Source organism: Sciurus vulgaris (assembly GCF_902686455.1).
Source record: "Sciurus vulgaris genome assembly, chromosome: 1".
NCBI classification, from domain to species: domain Eukaryota; kingdom Metazoa; phylum Chordata; class Mammalia; order Rodentia; family Sciuridae; genus Sciurus; species Sciurus vulgaris.
In genome coordinates, this window is record NC_136461.1 from 53,731,542 (window position 1) to 53,745,849 (window position 14,308).

At 41.5% G+C, this 14,308-nt stretch overlaps 1 protein-coding gene across 9 annotated transcripts in view; it reads left to right on the forward strand.

The window, feature by feature from the left end:
* The window catches only part of AK4 (adenylate kinase 4), a 64,300-nt gene that overhangs the window by 31,911 nt on the left and 18,081 nt on the right, over positions 1–14,308 (forward strand). For 7 of the 9 annotated variants that reach the window (XR_013762989.1, XM_079134970.1, XM_079134972.1 and 4 more), the window contains exon 3: positions 145–279. The exons of 1 other annotated variant lie outside the window; for it this stretch is intronic. Coding sequence is in view for 7 of the 8 variants with exons in the window: in XM_079134970.1 (XP_078991096.1) it covers positions 145–279 (135 nt within the window). In the remaining variant the exon portion in view is untranslated. The remainder of the gene's footprint in view (positions 1–144; positions 280–14,308) is intronic. One more of the 9 variants, XM_079134976.1, reaches the window with a different exon arrangement.

Below are 14,308 nucleotides of genomic sequence, written 5' to 3' on the forward strand. Positions count from 1 at the left end.
GATTTGAAAACTATAGCAATTGCCTTCAACTTTCCCTCCATATCAGGAAGGGTGAGCGAGAAGGTGAAGCTGTCAGAAAAGAATTCATAAGCTCTTTCCCCCTCTAGAAGCCTTCTTACTGTCTCTTTAACTGTCTTTTAACAGAAGTTGGTGACGTGGCAAGGCAGTACCTGGAGAAAGGTCTTTTGGTTCCAGACCATGTGATCACACGCCTAATGATGTCAGAGCTGGAGCTCAGGAGCAGCCAACACTGGCTACTGGATGGTGAGTGGACTGGGGGTGAGCTAGATTTCCTGGTTATGGTTTCTTTGCATGTTCCCATAATTTTGAATATATTGGAAAGTGCTTTCCTTCCTTCTAAACTTTCTGTCATGCATTTAGCGTTAGAATTTTGGCAACATAGAAACCCACTGTGAATCCTCTTAGTTCTCTGTTTCCAGACCCCTGTCATCAGAGTCCTGACTTGAAGCAACCTTTTGTGGGATTGTTAGTATTGTTTCAGTTTCCATGGTGCTCTGTTTCCATGACTCAGTCACCTTAAGTATACCTCATCTTAAATTCGAGGTTCTTTCATTTACCAGGAGCTGCACAAATCACAGCTATGAGTCACTAGTTTTCACCTGGCGGATTAACAGAGAGAGAACATCTGCAAACCTTGTACTGAGTATGTAGGAAACAAGTACTGTCGAGCATCCCATGAGCAGCCTTCGGAAGGCAGTTTAGCGACATGTGTCCTTTTCCATCCTACAGCTCTGTTCTGTATTTCTGCCTAAAGATGCATCTTCAAGGTTGTTTATTTCAGCATTATTGGCAAATAGTAACACGCTGTCCCTGCTCTTGGGAGGCTTATATCCCAGGAGGGAAGTCAGTTGTATAAAGAAGTTCAAAGAATTAGTTCCTAAGCAAATCATATGGAACAACTTTATGAAAAGAGCCATGAGTAGTGTCCTCAGGTGGGTGATTGGGAGTTGGGGAAAACAGATTTTTTTTTTTTTTTTTTTTTTTTTTTTGCATAGAGTCAATGTGTACAGTTTAAGAGGGCCACAAGTGTGTGTCTAGTATTTTCCTAAGCCTACCAGCAGAACGAGGCAGGGGAAATCTTCAGGAGTCTAAATCTTTGATTCTGTACAAAAAGGGTGGGACCGGGAATTTCTGGTCACAGTGATCACTGAAGAGTTGCTAAGTAGGGGTACAACATGATCAGGTTCATTTGCTGTTGAGCTGTGCAGGAGAGATGGGGTGCTGGAGCAGGAGGGAGAGTGGCAACTAGAAGGCAAATAAGATCCTTAGAGTCGCAGGACTAGTGGATATTCTAGGCCTGAATTTAAGCAGTGGTCGTGGGATGGAAAGGAAGCACCACATGGGCAAATGGACTGAGGAGGGAGATGGACAGGAGTCCTGAGTGGTATTATGGGGCATTCTTCATTGTCATCTGGGCTTTTTGAGGTCTGGCTGTCATTATCCTCTGAAAAGTCACGCTCATTTATCCAGACGCCATGCCTTTGACTCACTAAGGCGAGCTCCCCAATGCTTTCTGTGTGAACGTTTGTCACCACTGATGAATTCTGTCTTTGTCATCACCTCACGGTCATTTCCATAGTTTAAATTCTTTGTTAGGCTTTTCTTCTTATAACTGAACTTAGGTAGTGTCAGTGAACTTAAAGATCTATGTTAGCAAAGGATCATCTGTGATCACCTTTGTTTGGAGATGATCATGGCACGTGGGTCCTGGTACCAGGCTGCACAATTTGAATCCCAACTCTGCCTTTTCCTGGTTGTGTTTGACCTTGGGCAGGTCACCTCACCCGTGCATCAGATTCCTCATAGAAAATGGATCAAGAAAGAGTTCTAAGGATGAAGTGAGTGAATATACATTAAGTGCTTAGCAGGGTGCTTGCCATACAGTTGGTGCCATGAGATCTGTCATTATTATTATCTGCACTGGCTCGTGTGCAGGTCCAGAATTTTTCTGGGGGGAATGGGGAGTGATGACTTGAAGTATTATCTCAAAAATAATTTTAAAAATATTTAGCCATTCAGTCAAAAAGTCAGATACAGCCCTGGAAAGTTCTGCATCTCCTTCCAGTGCTTGCTTGTGCCTCTCAGGGTGAATAACTGAAGTTCTTCTACATCACGGCCCTGTTTTTAGTGGAGTGCGTCAGTCTCCTAACTGATTTAGTTTGCTTCTTTCTCTTTGAAAGCCCATCTGGTCACTTTCAGTTATGATTTTTCTTTAAAGCTCTGGAAGCCATCCATTTGGCCAAGTGAGGAGTGTGAAGAATGACTAGTTCTCCGTTCGGCTTTAAACTCCTTATGTTACAGGGCATGTGCTCGTGCGCCGCGGAGAACGTGCCTGTTGAGCGTGCTAAAGGTGATTGAATGTGGGAAGGTCAGGGAAGGAATTCTGGGTGGCGGGTGACTCATCATCAGGTCCATATGGCTGGAGAGGCATTGTGCTAAGGGTGGGTGGAAGGAGGAGAGTGGAACCAAGCCAGTGGAACACTGCAGGGCTGGGGAGGTGGCGAGTGCTCTGGGGTTGGGACAGCTCTGTCCTTGCTAAGGGACTCAGCACTACCTTGTCTTCACAGTAGTTGGAGGAGAAATAATCTATTATTAGTGTGTATGGGGGAGAGAGAGGTGAAGGGACAGGAGGAGGAGGAGGGAGAGTTTTCTTCTTCTTTTTTTTTTTTTTTTTCAATCATTCTACCAAAGGATGTAATATATGAGCCTTGCAATTTTGTTATAAAATCTTTTTCTTCTACGGATAGGGTATTTTTGACTAGGTACTCCTGGGGTGAAATGATAACTAGGAAACCATCAGCTATTTAAAATGTATGTATGGCTGGAGTTATAGCTCAGTAGTAGAGCCCTCGCCTGGCATGCGCAAGGTCCTGGGTTCATTCCCAGTACCATATAAAAGTAACATGAAGTAAAACAAATATGAATGTGGAAAGGTTTTCACTTATTTTAAAAAGTGTGGTCAGTGAGCTCAGTGGCTCACATCTGTAATATTAGCAACTCAAGAGTCAGAGGGAGGAGGATTGTAACTTCAACCCTAGCCTCAGCTATTTAACAAGGCCCCAAGCAATTTGGTGAGACTCTCAAAAATAAATAATAAAAAAGGCTGGAGGCGTAGCACAATGGTAAATCACCCCTGGGTTCACTCACCAGTACCCAAAAAAGAAAGTTAAAAAATGAGGTCACTGAGGTTAGGTCAGTGGGGAAGTATATTTCAACAGGTCTTCATTTCTCAATTTGACTGCCAACCAGTGCATTTAAAGAGGAACTTGCAAGTGCTCTCCTTAGCCCTAACTTTTTAGGTGAAGGCATCAAAATATTTTAAATTTGGTATATTAGTCCACTTCCATTGCTGTAACACAATACCTAAGGCTGTCTAACTTATAAAAAGAAAAGGTTTAGTTAACTTGAAGATTTGAGGGCCCAAGAGCATGGTACTGGCCACCATGGCCACATCATATCATCGCAGTTGACACCACGACAAGAGCACATGTGAGAAGGAGATTCCCTGGTGAGACTGGAAGCCAGAGAATGGGGTCAGTCTTGTTGTTTTACCCTTCATAAGTCACTCTCATGGGAATTAACTGGAGCCCCAAAAGGACACACTATTTCCTCCCAAGGGCAGCATTCCCAGTGACCTCCCACTAGGTTTCACCTTTGGGAAGGTACCATCACCTCCCACATGGCCACATTGGGGAACCAAACTTAAAACACGTGAACCTTTGGGAGGACACATAAAACCATATCCTGATCAGTATTTGGTTTCATGGATAGCAGCTTTAAAACTAGGAATTAAAAGTGGAATGTAACTCTTTTAATTGGAGATAAAGATAACTTCAGTATGATAGTCATCATTTGGTCTGTAGTTTTATTTAGACCATGATCTTTTTGTTTCTGTGTGAACAGTATTGAACACTCACTGATGCTTTCTGAAGGGAATTAAATTTTCTTTTTATTTCTTTTAATGCAGAAGTTAACACTGCTTAAATGCATGCAGTGTTTGTGTTTGTTTTCCTTGAGAGTTAAAGATTTTAGATCAGATATTCCAGGGTACATGTTCAGTCAGCTTTTGGTCTCCACATTGGAGGTCTCTATCCAGGATGTAAATTACAGATGAGGAATTAGGAATTTTGCCCTGATCTTGCAGATGTGCTTTACCATACTAGACTGCATAACTGCTCTGACCTTATCTCCTCCTATTTTTCTTTGTGAAGCTGACCTCTGAAGTGTGTCCTATCCCACTGGGCAGCATATGTCTACTGGAGGGGAAAAAAAAAAAAACAACCCCAGTATATTCTGAATTGCATCTCTTCGGAATGCCAAGGGCAACATTTTTTCTGTTATCCTTGTGAGCATAGGTTATGTTTCAAGAATAAAATGTATAATAGAAATGTTTGGAAGGTCACTGAAGAGTTCTCTTGAAGTAAAAATGAGCCAGGCGTGGTGGTGCATACTTATAATTTTAGTGGCTCAAGAGGCTGAGGCAGGAGGATTGCAAGTTCAAGGCCACCCTCAGCAATTTAGTGAGGTCCTAAGCAACCCAGCCAGACCCTGTCTCAAAATAAAACAAAAAGAGCTGGGGATGTGGGTCAGTGATTGAATGTCCTTGGGTTCAATCCCTCGTACAAAACAAACGAACAACAACAACAAGAAGCAAAAAGCAAAAAAGAATCAGAACTGGGCATGGTGGCACACACTTATAATCCCAAGCTACTCCGGAGGCTGAAGGAGGAGGATGGCAAGTTCGAGGTCATCTTTAGCAACTTTGTGAGACCCGGTTGCAAAATTTAAAAAGAAAAAGGAAAGGAAAGAAAAGGAGAAGAACTTTGTAGCTCAGTGGTATACTTAGCATGCTCAAGGCCCTAAATTCTATCCCCAGCACCAAAGAAAAGAATCAGGCTCATCCCACTGTATGTGTGCGTGGGTATGTGTGTATGAGGGTCCTAGACATCTCTCTCTCTTTCTCTTTTCAATACTAAGAATTGCTACCACTGAATTGCATTATTAGCCCTTTTTATTTTGAGAAGGGTCTCACTTCTTGTTGTTTTGGTACTGGGGATTGAACCCAGGGTGCCTAACTACCGAACCACATCTCCAGCCCTTTTTATTTTTTATTTTGAGACAGGACCTTGCTAAATTACTGAGGTTGGCTTTGAACTTGTGATCCTCCTGCCTCAGCCTCCCGAGTTGCTGGGATTACACGTGGGCAACACCACGCCCAGTTGTCCTGGATATATTGCTATAGTGAATAAAGCACAGATCTGACTGACTTTACACTGACTGACAGTGAAGGAGAAAGGAGAAATCTGTTGAAAAGGAGTGGAAGCTCACTAAGTTCCTCCAGACACAGGAAGGGCGGGAGATGTGTGTGCAGCCAACCATGGTTAGGTGAAGTGACATCTGTGCTCTGGGAGGTAAATGGAATGGTTTTTACAAGCAAGGAGTGGCATTTTTAGTCAAAATGACCTGCATGAAAAAAGATGGGTGTGTGTTTAGATTAGTCTTAGTGCCACATTTCCAGGTACCTCACCCATGCCCCAAGACAATGCAAATATATATCTGACAACTTTTTTCTGCATCCAGAATTGTGATTTGAGTAAGAAATTCTGTTAATGACCCTTAAATGAATGTTGCCTAGCTCATTTTCTTTATGGGCACATGGTTTTTAATTGTTGTTTTTGTTTTTGTACTTTGAAGGTTGAGTTCGATCAAGGTATTTCTTTAAGTTCTTTAGGATATGGTTGATTTTCATGAAGGATCAGCAACTTCTAGCTGTTTTTTTTTTTTGTTGTTGTTGTTCTTTTTTTTTTTTTTTTTTTTTTTTTGGTAAATGGACAGAATGCCTTTATTTTGTTTATTTTTATTTTGTAATAAGGATCAAACCCAGTGCCTCACACATGCTAGGCAAGTGCTCTGCCACTAAGCTACAGCCTCAGCCCCTCTAGCTGGGTATTATTGATTAAAAATATATACTTTTGTAGCCAGGTAGCCAAAATACTGTTCCCTATAATGGTACGTCTTTTAATCTGTGTTTTTAAATAATGTTGGTAGAATTACACAGGATAGATCATGATTCAGTGGGGTTATAAAGAGATATTTTGGTTGACCCCTGACTTAAAGTTTTAGTTCACTTCTATCTTATGATATATTTTATTCAAAGTGTATAACCTGTGAAGATTTTGCATGTAGAATTGTGAGCAGAGCTCAGTGGTAGATCACTTGCCTAGCACGTATAAGGGCCAGGGTTCAATCTTCAGCATTACTGTTAAAAAGGTTTCTATCTAGCTGCCGATTCCATTGAAGCTGTTGCAGTTCCCTTATTCACGACTGCAAGTGCTTGTGTGAATTTCCTTTTTTGTGTGTGGTAATGGGAATTAAATTCAGGGGTTCTCTACTACTGATCTATATTCCCAGTACTTTTTACTTTGTATTTTGAGACAGGTACTTGGTAGTTGCTAAGTTTCCAAGGCTGGCCATGAACTTGTAATCCTCCTGCCTTAGCCTCCTAAGTCACTGGGATTACATGCATGTACCACCATCCCCAGCTCCGGTGAATTTTTCTTGGTGCTAAATACGTGTAATTTTTTGCATGACAAAGTATTCATTAAGCACCAACTCAGTGCAGTGAAGTGTCTGGACACCACTGTGGAGCAACAAAGACAGTGGACAGAACTTGGTTCCCTGGCATTCAGTACTAGTGGTGATTCAGCCTTTGTACTGCCTTAGGTGTAAGGAATATCTTTAATTTCTTTGATTTAAATGCAAACCATAGTAACTCATATTTTATCTTTTGACTTCTTCTGTGGCCAGCACCCTTGCTGGCAGTATGAGCTCAGAGTAGCTGACTGAAAACATGGTAGAGTCTTGGATCTCTTCTTCTTCCTCATTTGGTATGAATTCTCTCCTGACAGCCTGTCCTCCGTGTCCACTTCTGGTGGCTTTCCTCTGATTGATCTCTCTACGTACAATCTTACTATAGTATTGGACAATGGGGACAATAATGACTGTTTATTCTGTGTGTTTTCAGAGAATTACCAGATTTTAATTTTAAAGGGTAGTAAGAGGCCAGTCTCAGTGGTGCATGCCTGTCAATCTGAGCAATGTAGTGAGGCCCTGAGCAATTTAGGGAGACCCTGTCTCAAAATAAAAAATATAAAAGAATGGGGATGTAGTTCAGTGGTAAAGTGTCCCTGGCAATTCCAAGAACTGCCCCCCTGCCCCCCTCCTGCACAAAAAAGCAAAGCAAGAAAAAGGCATTAAGGACCATATGGAATACATATTTAAGCAAATATTTGAACACACCCTAGAAGAGCTTGTTTCAGGGATCAAGAAACAAATCGAGTATGCATTTTTGTACATCCCGATGAACTAGGCAGTGGTTGGTCCCAGGAAAGAATAGCACACTTCCTGAATGTGAAGTCCAGGAGGGCTGTGCAAACACTTGCAGTGTAGGATGTGGGGACTTGAGTGAAGGGATTAAAAGGAAGCAGGGGGTTCTCTTTTGGACACAGCTATTAATTAGGAAGCCTTCCTGGAGAAGGCGACACTAAGCCATGTTTTGAAGGTAGAAATAAAGCACATTTTAGACAGGCAACATGCACAATAAGCTACAGGGGCTTGAAACAGCATTGTTTGTTCTGGAAACCCCAGGTTAACCACTGGCTAATGCTGGAGCCAAAAATATGAGCACAGGAGGCTGGAAAAGTTGGTGAGGGCAAAGTTAAACACTTCTTGAAATTCAAAAACAGGCAGTTGAATAAGCATCAGAGTTAATATTAAAAACTATTAAGTTGGAAGGAAGTTAAAAATTTTAAAACTTATGGGTTTGACAGCATAAACAACTTATTTTTTTAACTTTCTTTCCAACTAACATTTTAAAAATTAACTGGTTTTTAAAAATATTTTAAATTTAGGTATACTTTTGACATCAGGGCATGGTTTCTCTGCATTTGGTCATGTCCTGTCAAACACTTTCAGAAGCTCCCAACCCACTCTTACTTAATTAGGAGCCTACAAAGTAAGGCACAGGATGACAACTGTCTTCCAATGGTAAGTGTAGATGTTAGGGGAGCCTGCTCCCCTAATTTATGGAACAGGTATCTTGGGAATGTGATTAATTAATGGACTGCAAAGCTACATCTGAGCCAAACCTAACTAGTTTAATAATGAGATATTTTGCACAAAGTACCATGATAAGAAAACATGAATGTTGAAGAAAAATCATGAATTAAAGCCAAATGATCTGTCCGTAGTAGACTAGCTATGTTGTCCTGAGTGAACCCGAGTTACCTTTTTTGGATTCTTCCCCCATATCCATAAATAAAGCCTATTTTTGTTGTAGGTTTGCAAGGATTGGCTAACAAGTATGAAACTTAAGAGTTCTGGAATATAGATTGTCAAAGGGAAGATCTGCTATTATTATTATTGTAATTTATTTAAATTTGATACTGATATAGATATTAGAATTTAAAATTCCAATTATAAACTGAAATTTTAAAACATATTCTTTTTATACTTATAGTTGTCAATGGACCTTTATTTTATTTATTTATATGTGATGCTGATGGGGCTGGGGAGATAGCTCAGTTGATAGAGTGCTTGCCTCGCAAGCACAAGGCCCTGGGTTCAATCCCCAGCACGGCGGGGGAAAAAAAAAACCCAAAAAACAATGGTATATGTGATGCTGAGAATCAAACCCAGTGCCTCACGCTAGGCAAGTGCTCTACCACTGAGCCATAACCCCAGCCCTTAAAAACATTATTCTAATATGAAAAGGTTATTATATTTACTGCTCATTAAGTACTCTGGACCAATGCTTACTAAATAGGACCACTCATCTTCCATTAAGACTTCTCTATAAAAATAAAACAATATAAAACTGTGTATATGAGAGAACTCAGATATTGGAGAGATGAAACAGTTGAATCAGGCAGCATGTGGGCACATGCAGGTAATTTGACATCATTTCCCCTGTTGTATTTATAAAAATGATCTAAAAATTATCACAATGAAATGCTTAATTCATATGGAAAAATGCGAAGAATGGTGACCAATCTCCTGAAATCCTACCAGCCAGAAATAAACCATGTTAATGATGGAAAAGCGCCAGTAGAAATGTGTAGTACTGGCGTCAGACTGCACACACTCCCCAGACAGGAGGTATCTTCTATAATGAATAGCAGGGGATTATTACACTTACTATCACCTCCTCTCCCCTGCCTCCCTCTGAATTTTCTGTTGGCTTTTGCTGTTAAAATTTATTATGATTATTTTCCAGTAAATTTCCCAGTTTTTCGTCTTTAAAAACTTAAATGAATTCTGTGTATTAGTGCTTTTATCCACCTTATTCATTTTATTTTGATTATTTTCTTGGTCATATCTCTGAATATACTAGAAACGATTGAACTGTACACTCTGAACGAGTTGATTTGTACAATATGGGCTTTATATCTGAGTAGAGGTGCACTAGTGTTTAACATGACTTTTCCATTCATGACTTGGTTAGTTGGATTTTGTTGGATATTTTCCTTGCTTCCCTTCCTCCTTCCCTCCGTGCACTGATGAAGTGCGGTATTTCATGAGTTTTCTTGTTTGGAAATGTCTTTTACCGTTCAACAGCCTAGCTCGCTGACTCAGATATTCTTGTGTGGTCCTGTTTCTGTAGGAACTTTATGGCCACTGTTGCTTGCTTTTCTGACCTGGGTTCTTGGTGTGAAGCACAAGGCCAATCTGACTTTCCTTTGTTGAAGGGGATCCCTGCCCTTCAGCGTGCCCGCCCGATAGACTTTCTGAAGAATTATTGCTTCATTATTATTATTATTATTAAGTTAGGGGTACCAGGAATTGAACCCAGGGATGCTTACCCACTGAGCCACATCCCCAGCCCTTTTTATACTTTATTTTGAGACAGGGTCTCACTAAGCTGAGTCAGGCTTTGAATTCACAATCTGCCTGCTTTGGCCTCCCAAGCTGCTAGGATTACAGGTGCTGCACCACCATGCTTGGCTTCTTCATTCTTGATATAAATAGAATATCGCAATACTGGTTCTTTTTATTTATTTTTCTGCAGTATATGGTGTGTCCTTTGGATCAGAAGTTCAGGTCTTTGCTTTTAGGGAAGTTTTCCATTTGTTCAGTTTTTCTATTCTATTGGCATCATTAGTTTCAATACTAACCTGAATATTCTTTGTCTTTTATATACTTCAAGTTTTTCATTTTCCTTTGTCTTCAGGCATGCTTAGATCTTTTATTTTTAAAGAATATTATTATTGTTTATTATTATTATTATTATTATTATTATTATTTTGTACGGAGTGGTGCTTAACCACCGAGCCACATCCCAGCCCTTTTTAGAAAATATTTCATTTAGAGACAGGGTCTCGCTGAGTTGCTTAGGGGCTTGCTAAGTTTCTGAGGCTAACTTTGAACTCATCATCCTCCTGCCTCAGCCTCCCAAGCCATTGAGATCTTTTATCTTGAGGACAAGAAAGAACAAAGATTACATTCGGTAACTACTTCGTAAATTCTCTCCCTGTGTGTACCATGCACTGTGCTATGGGTCTTCCTCACCCATCTGCTCTGCTTTCAGATTTAGACCACCACTCAGATCCTTCTCAGAGCATCTTTCTCATAGTATTTAATCTTCCCATGCCACTCTTTATGCTAATGTCGCAGTCATGTGACATCACATTGATCAACACCCCTCCCCCATTCTGCCACCCCTCACTTGGGTCCAGGAAAGCAAGACTATCTTGCTCCTGGCTGCATTGCCAGTACCTACAGCAGTACTTGGCACATGGAAAGGCTTATGGATGTAGTCCACTTATAGAAAGATCTCACCTCCAACCAATAACTAAGCCCAGAAATACTCAGCCTATTATTTTCATTGGGGCAGACATATGGGCCTATAGTGAAATCATGTGCAAATTCCTTCTATCTTAATTGAGATACAATGGGACCACCCTGCCCCCCCTTGTTTTTTTAAATGGAGACTTACGTTCAAAGGACAAGCAAGCAGAATCTTAAACCACAGCCTTTAAGCAAGGTGTTTGCAGAGAATAGCTCCTTCTTCAGTGAATTGTGCATCTTCCCTTATGGGGAAAAAGGTGCAGTGACACTAGTGTAACTGGTTTAAAAATATGAGCTGTAAGGTAGTCATTTCATCTCTGAACCTATAGAGACAAGTCATCACAGCAATGCCAGGGCATCTCAGTGCTGAACCTCCTCAAGAATTCCTACCTACAAAGACTTCATCCTTTATTTCTTACAGCCACTTTGAGGAGGCAAACTTGTGGTTTGAACATCAAAGTTTCTGGGATATCTGCCTTCTGTTTATCAACTGATCACTGAGTCATGATCATGTCATATCTACCTGGTGTGTGTGTGTGTGTGTGTGTGTGTGTGTGTGTGTGTGCATGCGTGCGTGTACGCAGCGTGTACACATGCATGCATATCTAGAGTCACTTTTTCTTTATTTTCCCCAGTACTAGGAATTTGTCCCTGGGGGCACTATACCACTGAGCTGTGCCCCTAACCCTTTTTATTTTATATTTTGAGATGAAGTCTCACTAAGTTGCCTAGGCTGGCCTTGAACTTACAATCCTCCTGTCTCAGTCTGTTGAGTTGCTGGGATTATAGGGGTTATAGATGTATGCCACTGTACCCCGTTTAAAGTAGTTCCTATTAACCTGTAAACTCCTCGAGGGCAGGACTCACTTACTACAAATCTCTTACATATCCTAATGTTTCAAAGCCTAGAGTGGGTCGTATGTCCCAGGAAACTCCCAACAAACAGGAGGTGAGTCCTGGAGCACTCCACACAGTAGGCACCACAGAGCTCAGCAGCTTATTCTTTTTACTATTTATTAATAAAAACTGAATGAAATGGAATATGGAGGTCTTAATTTCAAGTATGAGAATATATCATGTAAAATAGATAAGGTAATGATAAGTTGGGAGAGAGAAAAGTCCTTATGAACAGGGTTTGGAGGCAATTAATTTTAAGCTTCAACTAAGGATTCTGGCTGTTGCGAATAGTTTGAACTCTTGGCCCAGAGAAGAATGGGGAAGAATAACCACCTGTTTTTCAACTTTAATTTATTGTTTGGTGCTTAATGGTGATGAACATTGGCTTGCATTTATAACTTGGTTCTTGCTTTCACAACAGCTGGGAAGAGATGGGTGGTCAGAAGCAGCCCTTTGGCTGCAGACCTCAGTGGAGGCAGGAAGGGGGGATGATGTTGCCTGGCCTTTTCACAAGCTGCCAACCCCAGGCGGATGTTGGATGCTGCCCTTCAGGACTTTTCCATTTGATTCCATCAGGCGGATGGCCTGTTTTGCTGCCTGGGAATGTGGCAGTGGACTCTGGCTCTGCACCTTCCCGTGGAGTGAATGCAGTCCCAAATTAGAAAAACAGATGCGTCCCACTTCCATTCCCCTCACTGCCTGCGTTCGTTGCTGTGGTACCTCCTGTTTTACTGACCCTCCCTCAGATTTTTGGCATGGCTGGAGGGAGCAAGTGCCAAGGCCCAGTGGCCAGCACTGCTGGGAACACACCACCAGTCAGGAATTTAGTGACATCTTACTGCACTGAGTAAATCCTCTGGGGAGCTATAAAACAGAACCAGTGGACCCCATAATTAGCAATTGTGCAAACAGATTCAGAAGAAATTTCAACTACATGAAATGTCAGCTTTCTCAACCTGGATTGGCTGTTGGAATGGATGGGGCAGAGCAGTTTTTCTAGGCTGGATTAGGGGATGAGAGATAGGGATAGCTTCATGGGGGCACCTGAGGTAGATATTCATGTTTCTGATGAAGACGTCCCCGGAGCAGCCCCATCTGTGCAGCTAAAGGGAGGAAGGCAAGCTTCTGTGTTTAAGTTGGTCTTTATTTTACTTTAGCTGTTGACTTTCCCACTTTTTGGACTATTAATGGGGTGTATTTACTTGGAATAGGCTATCTAATTAAGGAATATTAAGGAATATTGCTACCCAGTGCTATAGAAGTCCTTTCTTTGAGGAGTCCTTTTAAGAAATGTAAAGCACACCACAACTTTATAATTCTCTCTTAATGGAAAAATTATAAATGCTGCCACCTGTTGACAAAATTTGAGTGTGCATCTGTTTCACTTGGCCATTAATCCCTGCTCACAGGGGATCTTACTATGTCCTTGGTATTTCAGGAGTAAATATTGCTCCAATGCTTCCAATTCTCATAGGGGCTACAAGCCAACATGTCTAGGGCAATACATGCCCACAGCTGGAGTAGCAGCTGGATAATGACACTGTGCTCAACTGGTTTAAAAAGTGTGGGTCTGGCTGCATCTTTTCTGACATTCTGCTTTTGGCAGCTGATTGATGTGAATATCACTTGTGAACTACTTTGGTGATTTGTTTAGCCCAACTCAAACACAGCATATCAACATAAAGAATGCAAAAGCCACCATTGCCATACAGAATCCATCATTTAGGATACTCTTTCATATTGCAGACCCGGAAGCTTTAAAGTTAGAATCTAGGCTGAATACTCTTATATTTTTAAGAATCTCATAGATAAATTCTGCTGCCCACTTTTGGAGCCCTTGCCTTTATGCCCAACCAAAGTGACAGAGCTCCCTTTCCAGGACCTGTGAAACCCCCAGACCTGTGACAGCAACCCAAACCTCAGTGGGAGTCCCAGCCTATCCCCCAGGGCCTTAATGACCAATTCAGAGTCCAGGACACCACACCCATCCTGAAATGACGCTATTTAAGGCATGTCACGTCTAACTGCCTTTTGACTTTGTGATGCTTGGTCATGAACCAAAAGCTAAGTAAGCCATGCCTTAGCGTCCTCATACGTGCTTCTGCTTCTCTGATTGATTTCCCCCCCTCACTGCCCGCTGGAATCCTCTTTCCTTCCAACTTTCCAGACCCCCTCTCCAGGGACCAGAGCTCTTCAGCACTCTCTGTACCATCTGCCTAAAGAAGACCAGGATCTCCCCTTAGGAGGCTTCTTTCTTTTTTGTCTCTTTGGCTACTGAGACTCATTCTGCTTCCATAAGACATCATGTTGCCTGATGGTGGCGATGGTGTTGTTTTGACTCCTACTGCCTCTTTTTGTCCTTGTATAAAAGCTCAAATTTGTCTCTATCCACTCTGTGTCTTTTGGTTATCAGTCCTATTGTTTGTCTTTTTTACCTTTAATCTCACTTTGCCTTCATTTTCCCCCAGTATTGGCTCTCTGCCCCATGTACCTTCTCCCTCCTATGCAGTTTACCCAAGCCCTAGCCACTATTCTACAATTGGCA